Raw genomic sequence first — 23,157 nt, forward strand, 5'->3', positions numbered from 1 at the left:
GTTTGACTAAATTGTTTCCTTACTAAGTTTTGTCAACATATTGCAAGCTTGGGTTTCACACATTAAAGCTGGTATGTTAAAAAAAAAAAAAAAAAAGGATTGTTTTGAGAGAAGTGTTCCTTAAAATTCATTTTATAAGTAAAATACAGTAATTAGCTTTAATTTACAGCTATATCTATACTTTGACTACATTTGTTTGTAAAATGAATCACAGTCTTTGCAACAACTTGCCACATATAGATTTATTTTGCAGTTAATTTAACACAACCGTAGACATGAATGTTGGACACTCGAATGCTTGTTACACATTTGAACGCATTGTCACAGGTAGAACAAAAACGGGATGAAAGTTTATACATATTTTTTTTTAAACATTTAAGTTACTTATATCCCCACAAATGCTTGTCAATACATACACATGCATACACGGTACACTCTCCAACTTTCAAACTCACACGCTCACGCACGCACACACACACTGGTACATAAACATTAATGTACAAAAACACAGTCACAAACATTACAAGTCTTAGTCAAGAGGTCCACCTGTGTGCCAAAAATATACATATATGATAAAGAAAAGACATCATTTGTACACCATGGCAAATCGATAGCAGGCAACATTTAAGAGCAGCTGAGCAACAACGGTACATTCAAAAATTCATTGGCAATCAATTGAGCTCACACACACTCACGCCAAAACTAGCTCAACAGGCAAAACCGCCAAAAAAAACCAACAACAACACAACAAAAACAAACAAAAAAAACGGCATCTAAACACTAAGATATGCCGCACAGAGAATAATTACATCTAAAACAAGTTGGACACCTTTGGAAATACACTCATTCATTTTTTTTTTTATGCTGAGACTTTGATGAGATGATTGTTATCATAAAGACTGGAAACACACAGCTCTGTTATCTGCAAGATAGGGAGAACCAGCTGACTAGTTAGGGGAGTCTACTAGCTGGTAAACAGTCACTTGGTGGGAATTTACTTTCCAGGTGGAAATTAAAAGCTAGTCAATAGCCACCACCAGCTAGGGGGAAACTACTAATACATCTTAACTTATTTAAAAAGTACTTATGGTTTTTTTTTTTAACTCTGGAAAAAAGGGATTGTAAAATGAGATATCATATTTTAATACCTAATTAAATAAACATTAGAGGAGGTTGCATTAGAGGAAGCCAGGGTAGTTATGTCTTCCCCCAGTCTTTCTGCAATGCTAAGCTGCCAGCTGTAGCGCCATATTAAGCATTCAGACACAAGAATGGTATAAATCTTCTCATCAAACTCTCAGCAAGAAAGTGAATCTATTTCTGAAAGGTTCTAACTGTGATGCTGAAATAAGTGCAAGAAAAAAAATGTTGTAAAGAGATGTGTGGTCTCTTTTAGTCAAAATGTAGTTAAAAGCTACACCGCTTGATTTTGCTATAGTGCTAAAAAGTGCAACCAATTCTCCAAATTTCGTTCCATCTCAGTAAATGCTTGGAAACTCAGACGGTTCACAGTTTGTTTTGAAATTTAAGTAAAGAGAAATACATTTTTGGTTGCTTTGAGAAATGACAAACATCACCAGCTTCCTCAGCTTTTTCAGTGGTCACTATCTGAAAAAGCAAGTTGTCGGCCGGTCTGCTGATTCATGTGAAATAAAGTCACAAAAATATATGTAAACAATGATAAGACTATAGCGTGCATCAATACCCCGGCCTACACCCATTCCATTCAAAATTTAAAATACAAGGCGAAAAAAAAAAACAACAACAAATAAATACCAGCCAAAACTCCCTCCTCGCTATTAAACTGTCAAACTTTGCTGCCACCGTGTGGTGGACAAATACACAACACAGACATGATCAAGTAAAGAGTTTACTACTCTTCTTTTTTCATTTTTTTTTTCACAGACAGTAACAGCTTTGAGACATGGTCGTTTTCCATCTGAGCTGGTTCAGACTCAGACTGACAGCTGGTGATAGAAACACGTAACCAACAGCAGAGTGGGTTTTTAATCACACCCTCGGACACACTTTGTGTTTTATCTGTTGCAGTTGTTCCACCTTTCACAACCTTCCTATTTAAATCAAATCAACTTCTTGAGCTCGTTCTACTCGATAGAATCTAGTGCAATGCTCACTCACTGTTTTGACCGAGGATGGATAAAACATAGCGTATCGTCTTGCTTTTTTTTTTTTTCCAAAGATCGTGTCTATGTTTCAGTGCCAGTGAGGCCGTGTCATCACGAACATTTATAGCGCTTTAACCAAGAAAGTCAACATCAATCAATGTAATTAAATCACAAAGCAATCGTACAATTATGTTACAAAAAAAAAAAAAAAAAAAATGCACGTATACTTTACATTTAATCATTTCACATTGCACCATTTCATGGAAAGTTAATAAATATACATCCTTATTTGTTCGAGAGTATCCTCAAGTCATTATTTTTAGGATACTACATTCTTATAATCCACGCAGGTGACAGTACAAAAAAATAAATATCTGAAGTACATACGGTGGAAAAGTTCTCCTGTACACATCATTTCACATTTCGTCTTAATAAATAATTTTCCCACCTGTACACTTATTGTTTGTTAGCTTGCACAAACAAAAAGAGAAAAATGAGCAACACTGCGATTGTCAGAGCCGTCACATCAAAGCATTTTTCTTTTGAATGTTAGACTTATTGTTACGGTTTTGAAGCCGTCGATGTGTTTGAGGTTAATGCTGAATTGACTATTTTTAATGGGTGATAGTTGTAAGCAAAAAGCTAAATAAAGCAGCAATTATGTAAAACTATTACTCAACTCATTGACATCACAATAAAAGAAAAAAAAATAAAGGGGAGTCTTCACATTATGAGGAAGTTATTAAAATGAGAAAAAGCACAATTTCACTGATAAAGTTTGGTCGCACACAATGAAAAAGCTTTTTTTTTTTTTTTTTTGTACCATCCACAATTATACACACCAATCTGTACATTCTTCCCAGGAAATGACTGTCACTACATCTTTGCATTATCTGCTCACTGTACTGTAAATAAAAATGATAGCTATTTGTGACTGACTAGGCACTTTGGAATATGAGTGTAGAAGATGGTTCATTTAAAAAAAAAAAAAAATTAATATGAAGAGCAGTTCAATATGGCACACTGGGCTAAAGCTCAGAGGAAAGAGAACAAGACAAAGAGTCCTGTTATCTTTAAAGAGCATTTTGACGGCGTGAATCTCAGTGCCGACGGTAAAACACTGCACAAATGAGCTCATGGCACGACGACGCGCTTCGAGCAAAAGCATCCATGAAATGGCACATTTATGTTCACAAGTCTGTACAAAAATGTGTCTGAAAGGTCCGCAAAAAGGAAAAACCAGCTGGAGGAAACTGCTGTCGTGCAGCTAAAGCCTCTAGCTGGGAGTTTTGTTTTTCTTCTTCTTTCTCATGTGTATTATGAAATCCTCCACAGCAGTATTTGCTAACCCTTTTTGGTTTGCGACCATTTAAAACAGAAATCAACTCACGGCCCTGCAAACAAAGCTCTGAGGACTCGAAGCGAAACCTAATTTTACCTTCTCAAGTTGTTTAATTTAGGGCTGAGGATGTGAAACTATCTTTTATTTTACAAGAAAAAAAAAAAAGGAAGCAAATGTCCACCTTGTATGTAACATCTCACGACCCCCTTCGATTAATCCCGTGACTCCCAGGTTGGGAAACGCTGCTCTGTGGTGCACATTCATTTCCGATTTTATATATTCTGAATGTGTTTATATTTTTGTTTATTGTTTGTACAACTAAAGAGTCCAGAATAGAGAGGGCAGGATCCTCTGGGTCCTCGGGATATGTGATGAAGTCTACAGATTTGGGCTCCAGTTCCTTTTGTTTGAAAAGGTCATTACAATACTGAGTTATGCTAAAGAAATAAATTTGGATCTAGACAACAAAATGTAACTATTTACACAATCCATGAGTTTTTTTTTTTTTTTTAAATTTTTTATATTTATATATTTTGACATACTCTGTACTTACGGCTGATTGTAGAAAAATGTTTAAATTCAAGATGGAACATTTAAACAATGAGCATTTGTACAAGCAAGGCGAACGTTTGGTTCATATTTAACTTTGGACTGTAATGAGATCCAGTCAGGCAACCTGTATGGCACTTTGAAGCACATTTACTTGACACCAACAGCCAAATATGACCCCTACATTTTTTTTTTTTTACAACTGGTAGTGTTTGTTTTGGCACCAACTCTTCTTTGATATTATTTATAAATGAAACAATAAAAGGGCAAAATCTAAAATAAAACCATTTTAGAGAGGGAGTTTAAATCAAGTGGAATTTGACTTGTCTAAACACATTAAATGTGTTATTAATCATAAAAGTTTGAAACCTGCAGAATCAACTGCAGCACTGAAATAGTGAAAATAAATTAAATTATATTGCGATCAAATTAAATGAACGCCGGCTGTGCACCTCTACTAAATCTCTATTAAATGATTTCAGAAATATTCATTTTCTAAAGGCCAAACTACAAAATATAAGAGGTGTGAGGGGCCACTTTGGTCTGCTCTGGTTGGTCTGATGTACACAAGGGGAACGGCACCTTGACGTTGACTCCGGCCGGTCAGACGCTCAGGTCGGGAGGCTGATGTTGGCGTTCTCCGCCAGAGGGCTGGACATGCGGATCTGGGAGCTGCTCTTGCTGAGGATCGACAGCTGAGTCCCGCCGTTCACTCCACTGCTGGCCAACGAAGGGTGCCTCTGCTGCTTCAGGTCCACAGCAAAGTACCGGTTCACCGTCCAGCTGCGCCATTTCCTCTTGATCTCCGACTGCACCTTCAGGGAGAAACTTCACAAGGTCATTTTTAATGTACTTTAAGCTGTACCAGCTCCGCGAAAAGGTACAGTACATTTAAAGTAGGTGGGAAAATGTTTATTTGCGAACATTCGTAGGCAGTGTATAAACTATGACTAAAACTATACCTAGGCTGTACTCACATAAAATAAGACTGAATATATTACTTCAGAGTCAGCAATTATGTTTGATAATGGGTCAGGTTTTCTTTTAGCATTGCTAATTGGGATGGCAACATTTTAAAAGGCACCATATACTGTCTACATAAACAGCATGTTTTCAACATGATTTGCTTATTTCTTTTAATTTATTTGAGATCATTCGCCATTCTTTTTTACATCAGTAAGTGAGGTCTAACATTATGTCAATAGTCAGTGAGCCAAAAATAATAAAAAATGTGTTCATTATCAACGGTTACTCGAGTCATTTAATTAAAGTGAGTTTAAAGATCATGATTATCACGATTTAGATGAGCTTTGTATTTATTTCCTTGTTGTAGATATGTGATAAACATGTTTAAAGTTTTGGCATAAGCTATGAAAGTAAAGAGGCCAATTATTTGATCCATAAACCCATTATTTTCCTCCGAATGCATTACATTAAACTTATACATGTATTGATTGTATTGTACTAAATATAATTGGTAATATTAAGCTATAGATCCACATAATGTATAAATAATGTTAATGTTTTGTAAATCATTCATTGATTGTTTGTGCAACACTTTCAGATGCTTACAACTTTAATAGTGTATTATACAATATTAATCAAATATTTATACTTTAAAAAAAAAAAGAAGCTAATTAATGTGGATTAAAGTAAAGTTATATAATGGCTTGGGGAATTATCAGCACAAATTATTAAGAACAGAGACATCTATCCAGAAATCTGCTTATGTCACATCATTACATCACTGTGCTTTTATGTAAAAAAAATAAAAAAGGGAAACACAAGTTGAATGTGTTCATGAAAGAAAAAAGACAAAATCTTACCTCTCCATTGAGGAAACAGTAGAGGACAGCAACAACAAAGCCCTGAGGAGTAGGATGGAGACAACAAATAAGAGAAAATCTGCATGAGATGGAAATGTGCTTACATCTCGAAAATAAACTTCCTCATTAAAGGCCAAAGTCAGATACAATCGCTATTAAAAGCTTCACTACAAATTGTTGGGTGCAGAAAGAGACACAATACAACGTCATTGTAATACATCCTCAGGAAACTGCAGGTTGCGTCATGTTTGAAAGAAGACGTAGCGTCCACTTGCACCTATTTTCTCCTAATGATTTTACTTATCATTGTCTCCAGCTGCAGAAGTGTCACAGGAACACAAGATTTAAGTCTGTTATTTTTTTCTTACTGTCACTAATGTTGATGGTTGGCTGGTGTCACTAGTTTCTTCCTGACACCACGTACGATACACGACGGTCTATACTTTTATGAATCCAGTTTCATTGTTGCTGAACCAATTCATTTTACCAACAGTTTTGATTTAACTGTACTTTACTTTATGTATTTTTAATCTATCATTTACTACGTCGTCCAATATTGTTTTAACGGTTCACAGTTGCTTTATTGGAAACACATTTAGCTCTTCTTCTCTCTGCACAACTGTGTTTAATGTTTAATGACAGCAGAAGACACCAGCACTCTCCTCAAGAGCCTGTTTGTATCTTGTATACTGCGATGATTTATTATCCTATTGGGTTCTGTCATTTATCACCTGGCATTTCTCTTTAATTGAAACCGGATGTTGGCGGAGCAGTGAGAGATTATACCTGGAAGGATCCAAGCCCCAGCTCAAAGACCAGTCTCTCCCTCTTGCTGACATCTTCAGGTGAGAAGGCGAACACGGTGTAGTGAATACCAAACAGGGGGATGAGCAGGAGGGTGGAGCGCGCCAGACGCCTGAACACACACACACATGCACAAAATAAACAGTTTAATACGATCCAGGTGTGACTGAAACTCAAATCAAAGACATTTGAATGTGGATTTGCTCCTGCTGGTTGACTTCAGGTGATGCAAGAGGTGCACTGTTGATGCAACGACACGACATTTTCTCACTTCTTTTATCAGGTTTAAAATGTCTCGAGTTTAATCAGTTTTGTTAAAGAAAGAGGCTTTATCATAGTTCTCTATTGGTTTTTAGTGTTAAGATTGAAGGATAAGGCTGGTGATAGTCTCGGTTTTTCTTTTTGTCAACAATAAATTGAGGCTGCCAACACATTTTGTCTTAAGAGCTCCATTGTTGTCTATAATCTATTCAAACAAGATCAGTGAGCGATGTTGTTGCACCGAGTGGTACATGCTCCATCATTTAATCCAAATGGGTCACGGTAGTTTATTTTGAGTAAATCCCAGATCCATCATCATGTTAATGATTGTGTAACAAAAGCACTTTACATCTGTTTCAGTGATGTCTGCTAAGATCTACAGTGCCTTGCTGTTTAATTAGGCTTTTAATTATCTTACAGAAACAAATTTGCAATAGCCAGAGTGGTGAAAGTAGAAAATATTGAGTGATGGACTCATAAATTAGATTTGTTGACAATAGGAAAAACATAGAACAACACCAGACTTGTATACTTATTATTTACCACGGAGGTTTATTTTACTGCACTGGTTCATTTCAGGTCAATTTTCTTTTTAAAGATTTGGAGCGAGACCTGCATGAAACACATAACTGTTGCTGTGTGTGAGGTGCTTTACAAAGAGCTACATCTGTGTATTTATTTAGTGTCTGTATCAGACATCCAACAGCAGTTGCTGACATACCAGCCGGACATACAAGAGGATACACAACAAACACCTGAAGAATTGGAGGACAAAACTGAGAAAAACAATGTTTTCTACTGTGCAGTCTAGTGGCCCCCTGAGGGCCTCATGGAATAATTTGACAGTGATAGTTTGACCCACTTACTAGCCGTGATTTAGATGAGAAGACCAACCTCCTAACGTGATATCTGTTCATGTATTATGAAGGTAGTTTAGCTTAGCTTAGCTACAGTGGCAACAGGGAAAGGGCTGGTCTGGCTCTGTCCAAATGTAACAAAGTCCTAACTAAAGATTTGCCATCACCTTTAAAACTATTACTTTAATTCATCTGTACAAAAAACAAAGAGTGTCTGTGGCAATTTAATGGTTTTACAGGGAGCTATGTGATTATACTGCATATTCTCATCATCTAACTCTGAGCAGGACAGTATTTACTTGTAATTGTATTTCCCAAAACGTCAAAATAAGTCTTTCATTGTAAAGTGAGAAAGTGTACAACTACTGTGATCAAACTGTAGCAACCAGCAGTAGACATTGCAAAACCAAATCCAAAAACCTAATAATTTAGTAACTAATTATTTAAAAATGTGTCTCAAGTGTGTTTGTGAGTGTGATTTTTCATTCGGGAGCACGGACCATTAAAAAAAGTTTAAGAAAGCCCCTGGTGTAACACACATACGGTCAACACAAGACAGACACACACAAACATCTGTGCGGACACACACACACACACACACACACACACACACACACACACACACACACACACACACACACACACACACACACACACACACACACACACACACACACACACACACACACACACACACACACACACACACACTTACAGTGTGATGGTGGATAACTCTGACATCCTGCACGAATGCTGAACAGCCTGTGTGGGCTCACTGAAGCATTTCTGAGCACAGCTGCTACACAGCACAAAGACAACACACAATACAACAAAGACAACGTCTTTAGGGACACAGACACACAGTCTCACACACACACACACGCAGGTCTTCACACTCGGTCACGCACGCACAGGTCTAAGCAGCAAATGAGAATGGCATTATCTGCAGGCCCTCAGAAGACACAGTCCTGTGGGAGCAGAGCAGGAGTGTGTCTGGCTACAGTACAACTCCATAATGAGGCTCAAGCTTCCTGCCAACAGGTACGACATATGAATCTGAAAATACAGTCTAGGCCAACACATGAGAAGTCATTACACAGCATTTTATACAGAATTTAGTTTCTAAAGGCACGACTAAAGGCATGTTTAGGTTTTTTTTTAGCGCTGGTTAAATAACAATGTAAACTGACCCTCAGGAAAATATATATTCGGTACACTAGTGAGAATTTACAGCAATTAAATTCAAAATGGGAGCATGTCACCCTGTGCAACAGTGTGGCTCTCTGATGTAGGTTTTGTAATGTTTTGACAACAGATCCAATGCACAAAGTATTATCTACGTCAGGATATACTCTGGATACACGGGAAATATTTGCTTGTAGGATCAGCTCATTATTACTTTTGGTATTTTCATGGGATTTGTTGACAATTAGAAAAATACAGAATATCTCCAGTCTTGTCCTTGAACCAAATGTGAATCACATTTCTTTAACCCATAGCAATCTACTTCACTGATTAATCTTCACACACAGTTTTAACATTTACACTCAGATATAGAAAGGGATAGTTCGGTGTTACTGAACTCGTTTATTGTAACTTACAGGTAAATGCTTGATTCGTTCCCTCCGATATCAGGCGACTGCAGCTTCTGGACCAGGATGATAATAATTCCAATGAAGAGGACGAAATTTATCTGACAACAAAGACAAACATCATGTGATTTATCTGCATAATTTTTCCTAAACTTATTTTTGCAGTCGGTCAAGCATTAGTTGGCTGTTTCACTGCTCTGCTCTTATTTAAGTTCCTTTCCTTTCAGGAAGTGGCCAGTTTTGGTGAGAGGAGGCTCATCTGAACAGGAAGCCGTTAAAGCCCCACACACTCGCACTCAACGCCCCCAAAATCATTTTTAGTTGTTTGGTTGTCTTTGTTAAATTTCCAACCACATTGTGCACTGATCCAGGCCCCCACCTACATCTCTGATTCATCAGATTTGGAATCATTTTTTGTTTTATATAATCTTGATTTACTTATGCAAACAGCTTAAATAAATCATGACCCCTTTTGATTCAAGCCACATGTTTGCTTTCGCCTTTTTGTCTAAATAAGTTTATGAAACAAGACAAACTGGTTGAAAAAATACTGTGAGCATGTCATACCATTATGGAGGCCACAACTGGTCCTTTGATCACCCACCAGAGGGCAGTGTTCTCATTTGTATCCCAGCATCTGGAGGCGGAGGAGAACCGTGAATTTCAATAATCGTTCATCACACACGCCTTCACATTCTCTGGACATCAGGAGATACAGAACACAATACAGAACGACAAGCAAGGGGATCTTTGCAAAGTAAAAGGGGGAAACGATCAGATGAATTAACAGTCTGATACTTCTAAATGTTGTTTTCATACACACATATAGAGAATGATCAGAAAGATGGATAAAAATGGAAGCAAAGAAAGAGAAATCAACAAGGACCACCAAACAGTTGTGGAACTTGTAGCAAGCTGTATTTATTATTCATTACAAAACGCTATACGCACTTCTAATGTTGCATCTTTGGAGATTATGAATTGCTAATAGTTGTGAGACATGTACCTGTGTGACATAGTCCTTAGTTTTGGTTGATAAGCAACATGTTTAACATGTAAACAAATTGTAGACTCCAGCATCCTCACAAACCATTAAAGAGTCAGAAAAGTTGATTCACTAAAGTCTACATCAGATTACTGATGCAGCTGGTACGAATACTAATTACTTTATATAAAGATGGGTAGCTTGTGAAGTGTCAATAATGTCTTATCTTAAGGTGTAATATAACATCAGAATTGATTTAATCTGAACATTTTTGTATTATCACTCTGAAAAGTTATAGTAACTCAAATATCAAATACATGTAGTGGAATGACAGAACAATACTTGTTTGAATCATAGTGGAGTAGGAGTGTAAAACGCAGAAAATTAGGATACTTATGTAAAGTACAAGTACTTGAGTACATGTACCTTATTTTCCTCCACTCAAATCTAAAGTTGGGACGTACCCGGTGTCATGAAAGTGGAGCCTCAGAACTGCCCAGACAGTCACACAAATGGTGGGAGTTCCTGTAATCAGGAATAAAAACAGGAATCACACAGTAATCAATAAACTCAAAGATAAAAACAGGGTATGCTTGTCATAATTCTAGTACTTCTCATTAGTCAAATCTTGTTTCTGGAAATTACAACATATACTGGGATAACAGATTCATTTATTTGCAGTTGCAACTCTGTTTATGTTGTATTCATCTATATAAATATCACATTATAAAATGTATGTTACAGGCTGTAATCATAATTAGCACAAAATACCATTAACATTTTTTTTATCAAGACAGTATTTCTTCTTTATCTGTGTCTTAATTTAATTCAAAACACAGAAATCTCAAAGGCTTTGGCAAACAAACAAATGCAAAACTGCTTTAATGACTCCTCCAGGATTTCAAAAACAGGGTGTTGTTTATTTTTTATCTCATATTTAAAAAGATATGGGATATCAGTATTATTCTAAATTATGTACTGCTGTCTGTTTATTCCTTTAAAATGTATAAATTGATTCTAAAATACAATTTATGAACAGAAAAGTGAAATAAACTTATTTTGAAAAGCTTAAGCTATTGCAAATATTTTAAAATTAACAATACAAAGAGCAACTAAATCGGTTGCCACGTTGCACCACTGATGATGTTGAGTAAGAAATGGCTACTGACCCCATCCTACGATGGTGTACCAGTAGAAGTAACGTCTCTCGGGAAAGAAAGTCTCCACCAGCAGAGTGAAGAGATACAGACCTTCAATGAAGAGCCAGAAATAGTTGGACATGACACAGTAATGGAAGAAAACCATCACTGCTTTACACGCCACCTGCATGTGGAGACACCGGGGAGATGCATTAGTGCAGCAACAGGCAGAGGGATTCCGGTTTTTATTTGTGATCTTATATCTGTAAGACTGAAGGAGCCAATTCTTCAACATCATTATCGTAAAGAAGAAATGTGATACCTTCGAAACTGTTGTATATTTAGATGATATTTTTTTTTTTCCCTCTACAGTAAACACAATTTGTTTCAGCTTTGAAATGTCTGTCTTTTAAAAGCTCAACACCTTAAAAGTCACAGTGACAAATGTCCTTATTCCTGTAAATCTCAGAGTAAACAGAGGTTGTTGTCACAGGGCTGAAACAGTGCATCATACTGTAATTAACCTAAAAATTAAACAAGGGACAATGAGTGAATATGCAAACGACAACAGAGATGAGGCAGCAGCATGTCAGGTGAAGTGTAATTTCATGACATCATGTTAATGATTAGAGTCCATATTCAGAGCGGGGGTCAACCAATTACGGCACTGATCTGATTCTCGGTACCACCATGGTGATGACCTGTGATTGCCATGGCAACAGCAGTAAAGCAGCAGATTTAGAAAAAGAAAAAGGAAAAAAAGAAATAGGGACAAAGTAACCATTGATATGTTAATGATCTAGTAGAAGATTTCCACTGGCCTTGCTGAAGCCATTAGTGTTCCTAATTAGGTTTATTTATCATGCCTGCTTAACAACAGTGAGCAATGTGTTGTTACCACACAAAGGCTAAGAGCTTGTTCTGCATCTGTAATCAGGGAGTATTAGTCATCTAATAGTGTGTTTGCTTTTTGTAAAAATTTGCATGAGATTGAAGTTCCTTCAAAGGTAAATATCAAACAGGAAAGACGTGAAGGAGACGTGTTTCAAGCTCTTCATATGTCAAACAGAACAGGCCTGATCATATTGCACAAGCACGTTTACGTCTATGAATCGTTTGAAATCGTTGAATACGGCTCTCTGGAAGCGATAGATCAATAATCTACAGCCAATAGTCTACAAACTTCAAACGTCAGAATGGATCATTTAGAATAATAACTGCCTTGTAGCAATTATCTGCTTCAAGTGAATTAAATAATTAACCATATGATTTGAAAGTGAGGATTTTTTTCTATTAATAACCAAACAATCAGTTATAGTTGTTTTCCTTTCTGGGGATGAAAACCAGCAGACTCAGATGAAGTTTGTGTTATGGCCTCTACAGTATATAATAATAGCTGTGGTTACTGACTGTGTGTACGAAGCAGTGGTCGCTGTCTTCCTGCGCGTACAGCACACCATCCTTGATGAAGACTGAGATGGCTCTCAGCATGAAGGACACAAACAAATTCATGTGAATGAAGTTCCTGGTGCAGTGGAGCTTCCTGGAGAGACGAGAGAAGACATAAATCTTGTTTTCACACTCAAAAAAACCTTCGGAGCAGGGTTTAACCCTTTAAGCCCTGAAGGTTTTTTTTTTTACACTTGAAAAAATATTTCTAAATTTAGTCAGAGGAAGATTTTCAAAACTCAAAAATGTACATTTCCCCTGATAGAAACCACGAAATAGAAAGCGAATAACGTGCTTATAACAACAAACCAGTAAACTCTGATGTTAATGAACCTGTTTTAAAATTTCACAACTGCAACTCTGCCAAATTTGATGAATAGCAGCCGCAGTAGTTCCTTTTCTAAATGTATCAAATAACTCGTTGTTTTAGGAAAATGTGGGGAAAAAAAAGCCCATGGTGGCTTTTTCAAATTGCCTAATTTGTTCATACAAACAGTTCAGAGCCAAAAGATTCACGTAAAACAGATCAATGCAAAACACATAAAATCTGAAAACAGAACACTGCTCAGCTTAAAAAAATAACAATAAATTGATCATCAAAAATAAAACAATTCATTTTCTGTTGACTGCCTAATATGATTAAGGAACTATTTTGGACGTTTAATGTACTGATAAAAAAGAAAAACATTAAAAAAAAAAAAACCACGTTCGTTTTCCCACATTTTTTTCACTGTTTTTCTTATTTGAGTTTGAGTATTCAAATGACGAAAGAAAATTCAGTGAACAAACGTTCACATCTTGGAATCATTTTGGCAAAACTCACCTGAATCTGCAGAGAATGACCATGGCTGTGGTCAGAGACACCAGCGATGTGCTGTACCCAACTGTGTACAGGGCTTTGACTGACGCGTAGTACATGTCCTAATGATGAGACAGTGAATGAGTACATATCTTGGTAATACATGTGATGTGTGTATATTCAGATGGAGGTAAAAAAAAAAGAAAGAAGAGCCGTACAGGTTTGGTAGTGTTGTCGTAAAAGAAGCAGACGTCCACGTAGTGAGGGAAAGGCTCAGACCAGCCGTCCTCGGTACAGTTACGACTGACCTTCCCCATTTCTGAAAGTAAAACAATATTCCTGAGCAAATTGAAATGACATCAGTTCAGATCAGACACTGTTAATCTCGTGGCGCCACCCACCATCATCAGGGCCCATGAAGTCATGAAAGAGCTCCGGACAGTTGACCACCACTACCTCACCGATGGTGGCCGCCTGCCAGCAGGTCAGGTTGTCCCACAGCCACTCACACGCTGACGGGCAGAGGACGAGAAAAAAAAAAAAAAGAAGAAACACAAGTGGTCAGTGTGTTATAATTCTGAGGAAATGACACTGACACTAATGAACAAAACTGAATCTGAGGCAATTAATTTGGAAGTAATAGCGTTTAATTTCCCATAGATATCTGGCATTTTTGTGACCAAATTATTGCTAACATGGGAGCAGGTTTCAGATCTTATTATCTCTTTTAACCGCTTAAGCCCTTGGCTGTGTTTTAAAATGTCCACTAGAAAAAACGTCCCCAAATTTAATTAGCAACAGCTTCAAAACTATGAGGCCAAAATGAGCAACTTTGGGCTCCAAGTATGAAAGACACTTGGGAGAATTCTTAAAGACAATAAGTCTCCTTATCGTCATCACCAGGACAGTTAGAATCCATCCAGTCATAGAAGTACCAGTAAATGTGATGTGCTCTACAACCTTCAACAGACATGGCTTGGTCCTGGAAGGGCTTAATCTAAATCTGATTATTTTAACATTTAATTTTAGCTACCTAGTGTTTGCACTGGACAAACATGAGACAAAACGTGCAGGAATATTTCTTACAGAAACATTATCATTCATTAGCAGTCGTATTTTTGGTTTCTTGGCAAATGAAAGTTACATTTTCTCTTCTTGCTCTGTTTTTGGTCTCTACCACCTCCCGAGAGAATATCTGGTTCTTTAACTGCGATGGGTTTTACCAGCTGTACCTATTAAACTGGAAACAACTAGTGTCGGTAAGTATTTGAATGTTTAGCAAACCATTGTACAGAATCTGACATTGGAAATCATCTGTTTTTTTTATCTAATTAATCTGATGTGATCCAACCATCTGGTTTTTCCAGCCTGAAACTAACCCTAAAAAAAAAGAAAAAAAGATTTTGTTTTTACCTCCTTCTGTTCTTCTGCCACAATCCTTACTTGACTCTATAAATTCTTTATTTTAAGTGCAACTATCATAACTTTCTTTTATGTGTGCTCCATCTTCAGCACCTCTCCACCCGTTCCCTTCATCTTTCTCTGTCTCTCCCGGTTTATCTGGTTGTTTATTGTTGGGCGGTTTATAGTGCTGCTGAAGCAGGTAGAAGTCTGATTTGTGTGTAATTGTGTGTTTGTGACAGTGGGTGCGTCTATGTATGTGTTCACGCATGTGTTCCTAGACATACGTGTGTGTTCGAAGACCTTTTTCTACTCTGCTTGGCTCTCTAATCTGTTTTGGTTCTGTCTGGTGAGCCGGACACGAAGCCAATTACCTTTTAAAGGGCACATCGGAGCCAAATGAGCCGCACTGAGCTACAGAGGTAACCGGCTTAATAAAGCACTCTGTCTGCATCACTGGCTATCTCACAAAAGATCCCACAATATACTGAATCTTCAGTGGACTGCAAAGATCCAGCGTACACACAGCACCCATACAGCATATGCTTTGTGTAGGGAGCACATGTGCACAAATACAGAGGGATGGAGTCACATGATAAACGTTATTTCTTTCTCAGAGCTGATCTGACTGGGGACAGAATGAGTCATGGAGTGCAACTGAAGCAGAATATTGATCACATTTAAGCTATTCCATATGGCCGCATGCTGAAGAAGATTCATGTTTATTGGAATTCAGACATTGATTTGAAAAGAAAAAAAACATGTTGTGGTGCTCCTGGAAAGAGCTTGATGAATATTATCTAATTTAATGATTAATCTTTTCAATTATATCAAAAGCTTGTGTAGTTCAACCAAAACTGTTCTGTTTTGTGTTTTTGCCTGAAAAATGAGGTGCAATCTCTGTCCACTGAATTATTTTTGTAGCTATAAAATTGAAGACACAGATAATAACATTTGCTTATCTGCAGGGTAACAGTCATGGTCAGGTGTCACAATCCAACCACGAATAACATCAATTTCAATTGAATGCATTCTCATTTATCTTTGGGGAAACTGTTGAATGGAGATGATTTAGTTTTGAAATAAATCAAGTTTTTCAGGCCATTTTATGACCATGATTAGTTTTGTAGATGGTAAATTCAGCTGGGGGATGACTGCAGCACCAGGCAGAAATCAGACAGCATGATCTTTTAGCAATTTCACAGCCGGCAGAATCATCTGAGGCCACAGCACTGCAATTAAAAAACAAATCTTGAGATATGATTTTGGAATTGGATTTTGATAAATCAGGACCAAAAACAAAATCTGGCCACTATCAATTTCTTTATCTTTTCTCTGACATATAGTTTCCTTGTGCTCATTTCTCCCTTTTCTCCTTTTTCTCCAGCCTTCGAATTGGATTTCTGCAAACAGGGCGTTTTTATTTCCTCAGCAACGATTTGCTGTCAGCAGAAAGGAGCCGAACGGCTTTTTTTTAAAGGGACGGGAGGAGACGGGGATCAGTTAAAGGGTCAAGGCTAGCCGACATGTGTCTCTATGGTCCGGACACGGATAGTCGAATACAGACATAAACAAGCTGACTATGTGGCAGAGGAGTAAGAGTAAAATAATCAACAGGATGCCTGATTTTAACCATAAATAAAATTGTGAAATGAATATAAATCAAGCATATTTTTTAATTCTTTTTTTTAATAAAAACAAACAAACACATGAAATACAAAACTCTTAGATAAAAACACAATAAGGAGTCACACGCAGCTTGCTGTGCAGCACATAGGAAGACTGCAGGGTGACCTTTAAAATCGACAGATGAAAAATGAGCTGGACTTACAGCTCCTCTCCTCTTTAATCTTGTTATCTTTTACGTCTCATGTTTTATTGTGTTTTTCAAGGCTCCGGTGGCTGTCGGCAAAGCTGTGAGTCACAGTGCAGTCTGGGAGTTGCAGTCTGTTTGGGCAAATTCCGAGCAGCGGGAGACCTGCAGCAGTCACTACTGAAAACCACAATCTATAGCCAAGAAAATAATTGCTTCCAGGAACCACATAACAACTTTTCTGTGTTTCGGAAGAATGACGTGGGAAAATTGCAAAAGCAGCTCAGCGTGACATTACAGGCAGACATTTGGTTAGAGACCTGTGGATGACTAGATGGTAGCTTGTGCTTTATTGCAGTCTGGAAGATGATATAAAGCTCAACTCATTTTCCCTCCTCGCAAGTCTCTCTTTAACCTTTTCAAACCTAAAAAAAACAAAAAACAAAACCCAAACAGATAATTGAGTGTAAAAACAAGCCTGTTTTCTATTAATTCTCAGAAATTTAAGTTGATGCACGACTTTCATCAGCAGTTCTGTGTCTTCTGGCCCACCCAAGACGTAGACAATTCAATCACGGCAGCAGAGCCTTGCAAAGCGAGGGATTCATGCCAAATTATGCACTCAGAAGGATGCGGGAACACACACAAGCGTACCCACACTCGTGGACACGTCCTCACTTACCGAATTCAGCGCCATCTGGGTTGTGCATTGCGATGCTCTCCATGCACTTCTCATGTTCTCGCTTTATTATACAGTGCCCAGACTCTGAGGCCACCTGGAGAAAACACACATAAAGCACAGACACTGATACACTGCACCGCTGAGAACCATTAAACACCTTGAAAACCTGCTTTTATTTTAGACAGCTGCTTGTTTAGGGGTTCAACTAAAACCCAGGAACATCTGCTAAAGACAGTGAAGGTTTCCGTATTTGTGCATTTTGTTTCTCTCTACTTTGAGGTGTCGGGGATTTACCACCAGAATTTAACGATACAAGAACAGCGATGTAAAGAGGGACGATTTGGTTGTTTCTGAAGTGTTTTCGGTGTGTGCTGACAAAAGGATCCAGCAAGACCTGGATGGAGCAACTCGTGATGAGAAACTGATGGTCGCACACTACACAGCTACCGAAGGATATTCCAACATTGTAGGGAAAACTTAGAAAAACTTAAGAGTGACTACCGATTCATAAAGAACCATGAGACAGCCTTGGGAACAGGAGACTGTAACTGTCCCGAGGGAGATACAGGCAACTGGTTTCTGCGGTGCACTGAGGGGAACTATTTACCCAGAGGTAGTGGAGTTACTGTACGTCTGCACAGCGTCTGACTTCTCTGCTGACGCTCCCACTCGCTCTCTCAGGGCCGATCTTCGTTCTGCACCCCTAGCTTTCTTGCAACCCCTACTTCGCTCTCACAGTGAAATGATAGGTGTAATATATCCCAGCCCTCTGAGCCACGGCTGACTCATCACTCTATCTCTCTGCCCTCCGATATGAATTCACTTCAGGCCTCGCTGCCTAGATAAGATAGGGCATCAACCGACTGTGAAGATGTCCTGGGATCCACATCCTTTCTTTATCTCGCTGCACGTGGGCAGAATTTTAAAACACGGTATGAATTACGTGGAACATCATTAGAGCTATCTGCTTTCTGGTGCGTTACCACTTCCAGACTTGTTTAATACACTGGACGACAACAGCTTCTTCTCCTCCGCTCCGTGATGGATAAACAAAAACACCTCACTTCTTCATGTTGTCAGAGGTGTTTGATATTGTTTAATAAAACCAGGCTGGCATTATTTGAAAGACAGACCCCGTTGTATCCTTGGCGAGCATCCATGTTGCTAAGCAGCAGGTAACCAGCCAGGAGCCAACGCATATTGTAGGCAAAGCTTCCCAGAAATGAAAAATAATAGGAATGCAGATGACAAATATCTGTTTGGCATGAATGCAAAGAGGCCTGCAAGATGACAGTATGACATGTGTAAATCATTAATGTATTAATACAGAGTCTTGGATAGCAGGTTATGCTTTTTACTGAGCTGCATTATAAAATTAGCTATAATTACAATCGTTTTTTTTAACGTTTGTTTCTATTGCAACCGGTTGCACCAGTTCTTTAGTAGATCTAAAATTAGCTGCTAATATTTGATCCATTTAAATATCGTCAACATATATGACCTTACTTTTAATTAAAATGCTGTTTAATGATGCTGAAAACCATTACATTTCACAGAAATAACAACATTTTGTGAATAACATCAGACTAAGTGATTACGTAGTGTTGATTAACAGGGTGGTATTTTTACTAATCTTACTTCGAAACACATTTCTCCATATATAACAAAGTAACTACTTCATTTAAAATTTATTCTATAAATAATGTTTTCTTAAAAGACTGAATTATTAAAAAAAACATACAATAATTACAACAAATACTAAAGTCCAATGATAATATATATTTGAATATATACATATATAAATTCTGCTTGTAATTTACTTAATTACAAAAAATAGTTATGCAACATCAGTAGCGGTGTGCAGAGTTGCAGTTTGCGGTTATGCGCAGAGTTTTGTCCAAGTGACAATAAAAGCACCAGTTAAATGACACATTTAAAAAAATCTAAAGCATTTTTCTTCACATAAAACGTAATTTAGAGTAGTATTAACTTTCAGCGAAAAAACACATCTCAAGTCTATATGCGGTATCTTAGTGTATATACTGAACATCTGTGACAGCTTGTGATGTGTCAGGAACTTCCTGTTTACACAATGGATTGCTTTTGATTGGACAACACTGCAAATGTTCCCTGGCAATAAATATTCACATTATAAAAGTTTGACAAGCTAAATATTTAAATAATGATTTTTTTTTTTGGTCAATTTGGGGGTGTGAACACAACTCAGACATATTAAGAACTATTGTTACATTCACTGTCCTTTCAGCTTTGTTTTGGTTCCCGTCAACGTTCGAAGGAAAAATCTGCCTCCTTACTGGCTAAGTGCTTCACCAGCCAGTTGCTAACTTTAGCATAGCCTGGGTTTCCAAAGTCTTTTTTTTTTTTTTTTTTTACTGAAAACTGCTTCCTGCCGTGACCTGATGCTCCAATTGGATTAAGATTGAATCAAAACTGTACAGCAGTGGGCTGTAAAACCACAGCAATGCCTTAAAATACACAATAAAAAGCACACCCAGATATGATGGGGAGCGGTAGTTAGTTAACATGTATATTATTCAGTTGTTGATAAATAAGATACTTAACTGTTTTTATTATGTATTTCAAGTCCCAGCAAGACTAATCAGAATCCAAATAAGTAAACAAACACACAAACTACGCACGACCCTTTCCACATTACATATAGGCTATTAATCTGATCCATTGTTATTAAAAAAAAAAAAAAGTGTCAATAACAGCAGCTTAAATTTTGGTACAATGGTGAAATCACTATCGTAAAACTGGTTGGCAGATATTAAGAATATAGACCTTCACACACAAACACAAAGAGCTGGTGCCAACGAAGCAGGTTAACTGAGGACTGCTGAGGTTTTTAAAAGCTCCAACCTTAAACAGGCACCATGACCATAGCAGGGAACAAGAAGATAGATCAATGACATATTTTCAAAGTGTGCTCCTTATGCTCTTCTCCCAATCACTCCTCTCCTCTGAAACAGATGTCTGTCCATTCTAGGCCGCAGAACACAGTTTCCCGCCCCAAGGCTATTTTCGAGGGCCAGATAGCTGAGTGGCTCCCAGAGCACCGCGCAGCACAGATAATAAAACTCCCATTTGACATCGCAGACCACTGGTCCTCATACAGACCCATTTGACACACAATAAGTACATCACAACAGACGTTTCTGCCACATCAGCCGCTGAAGGTCAGCTTGAGACTGCACTGTGCAAAGACGTCAGCTGGAGGGATACTTCATGTATGTTAGAGCCAGTAAATTAAAGGCTGAAGATGTTTCTGACTGCAAGATGAATGAATGAATTTTAGTCTCCTTTGTGGTTCTGTTCCTATTTTTTTTTTTGACATGGCATAAAGACATAGTCATCAGGTAAAGGAAGGACATGAACTTTAATATAACCAAAAGCAATTTATATCTTTGTGTGGCTGAGCCGAGGAAAGGGCTGCTGTGGCACATCAGTGTGCCAGATATAATTCCTCCCACACATCTTGCACAACTCTTCCATTCTGCTTTTTATTTCAATGAGACCGCGAATAAAAGTGAGTCACAGCAGATGGATAGGCAGCTCTTTGGTCAGTCAGGCCATCTGTTATTGTTGCAAAAGGCGGCCAGCCACCTGAACGCAGAACTGTTCCAGGACCTGTAACGTATGCTGATGTGCTGATGCGGCATATGGTGATTTTTTTTTTTTTTTTTTTTTCATCCTTCCAGCGCTCGTTACAAACGCTGCCGCAAAAATGTGCGTATAAAAATAAACCGAAGCCGAGAACGAGGAGGCAGATGACGGAGACGTGGGAACATACATGCACCCTAACATGTGGTAATATACATTCCTGTGCTGCTGAACACCAACCCTCAACACACACACCCACCTACACATGAGATCAGCACACAGATGCATGCACACAAACTACTCACCAAGGGCAGCAGAAAGATTGCAGTCAGCAGGTAGCCTCTCATTGTCTCCTGTGAAGCTCTTTTATCCAGAAGGCTCCACAATATGCCTCCCTGTCTGTTTGTCTTGTGTGTGTGTGTGTGTGTGTGTGTGTGTGTGTGTGTGTGTGTGTGTGTGTGTGTGTGTGTGTGTGTGTGTGTGTGTGTGTGTGTGTGTGTGTGTGTGTGTGTGTGTGTGTGTGTGTGTGTTTATTGACAGGGATGCACTGAAATTGCTCCCCTCAGCGTCACCACACTACTGCATCAAGGACTCTGAAATACAACACACAGAGGGGAAAAAAAAACGTAAGAGAACAAACAGCAACACCAGAGCAGCGTCAGCATGCGAGGCCACATCATCATCATCATCATCATCTGTATTAAGTTGGTAGACTCACAATAAGAAAAAGCCGATATATCTGATTTTAACACCATTATTAGAAAATAGTATTATCTGTGCAGCAACAATAGCAATTAAAATGGTGTCATTTTTGAAGCTGCTCCTTCACTTCTAGTGACGTCACTACCAGTAGCTTTGAGTTAATTAATCTGTCAAAATAAGACAGAATGGCATAATCACCGGTAACTTTATTCATAATTTTAAAATTTTCACATTAAACTCATTGTTTTTACCCAAAATTAACTCACTATAGTGGCATTTTGGAAAAGAGAGAAGAGTCCTGTTGTACTGTTGCAGGCTGTAAAAAAAACATGTTCAAAATCTTTCGAAAATTGCACTGAAATGTTACTTAACCCATTCTTTCATATAGTAGTTATATTTTAAAGAATAACCTCTTCCCAAAAAGGCATTCAATTTGACAGAGCCATTTCGTTTGTACATACAGTTGCACATAATTCATCCTTACGTAAGTTTTATGTCTAAGGAAGAAAAAAAAAGCAGATTTCTGGGTATTTCTCAAAGCAACTCCATAAATGACTTCATGTTTCATTTAATTATAAATTTCTCCTCCTATTTTATTCAATTTGATCATATTTGTATCTTCTCTTTGTGCTTTAAAACCCTGTTTATATGTATTTTTTATATATATTGCCCTGTGTTTCTTTGATCTTTTTTTATCATCCTAATGCCTTTTGATGTCTCACACGCAGCACTTTAAATGGCTTGATTTGCTACACAAATAAAGTTGCCTCTCCTAACTGCAAGGCAAGGCAAGTTTATTTGTACAGCACATTTCAACAACAGGGCAATTCAAAGGGCTTCACATAAAAGCATTAAAAGCATCAAAACATCAGGCAAAGGAAAAGCAAATTTAAAAACAATTAAGAACATTGATCGAAACATTAAAAACAGTCATTAAAACATTAAACAAGATAACAAATAGAATGAAAGTTGCAGTGCAGTTTAAGAAACAAAATACAGTAATAAAATGCAGAAATGCAGGAAATTGATCAACATCCTTGAGTCTGGTTCGATTGAAGGCAGCAGCAAACAGAAAAGTCTTCAATCTTGATTTGAAGCAGCTGAGAGTGTCAGCAGACCTGCAGGTTTCTGGGAGTTTGTTCCAGATATGTGGAGCAGAAAAAGTGAACAGTGCTTCTCCATGTTTAGTTCTGACTCTGGGAACAG

At 37.8% G+C, this 23,157-nt stretch overlaps 1 protein-coding gene across 4 annotated transcripts; it reads right to left on the reverse strand.

The window, feature by feature from the left end:
* Positions 1-227: 227 nt before the first annotated feature.
* LOC138617355 (pituitary adenylate cyclase-activating polypeptide type I receptor-like) lies at positions 228-21,675 on the reverse strand. 4 transcript variants are annotated; one of them, XM_069692306.1, is made up of 14 exons: positions 21,555-21,675; positions 17,626-17,719; positions 14,131-14,241; positions 13,948-14,048; positions 13,754-13,851; positions 12,892-13,024; positions 11,512-11,665; positions 10,807-10,867; positions 9,925-9,994; positions 9,367-9,458; positions 8,481-8,564; positions 6,630-6,759; positions 5,844-5,885; positions 228-4,832 (listed from the first exon to the last, which is right to left on the reverse strand). In XM_069692306.1, the coding sequence occupies exons 1-14, from the start codon at positions 21,594-21,596 to the stop codon at positions 4,629-4,631; spliced, it is 1,416 nt and encodes a 471-aa protein (XP_069548407.1). In that variant the 5' UTR covers positions 21,597-21,675; the 3' UTR covers positions 228-4,628. The 4 variants fall into 4 exon arrangements, with proteins under 4 accessions (XP_069548407.1, XP_069548410.1, XP_069548409.1 ...); XM_069692309.1 differs by having other exon boundaries at positions 228-4,845; positions 21,555-21,673; XM_069692308.1 differs by lacking the exon at positions 8,481-8,564.
* Positions 21,676-23,157: the final 1,482 nt, after the last annotated feature.

The sequence above is a fragment of the Brachyistius frenatus genome, unplaced genomic scaffold (genome assembly GCF_029030835.1).
Source record: "Brachyistius frenatus isolate BFR_SWC_R1_liver_20210118 unplaced genomic scaffold, ASM2903083v1 Contig_12, whole genome shotgun sequence".
NCBI lineage: Eukaryota > Metazoa > Chordata > Actinopteri > Embiotocidae > Brachyistius > Brachyistius frenatus.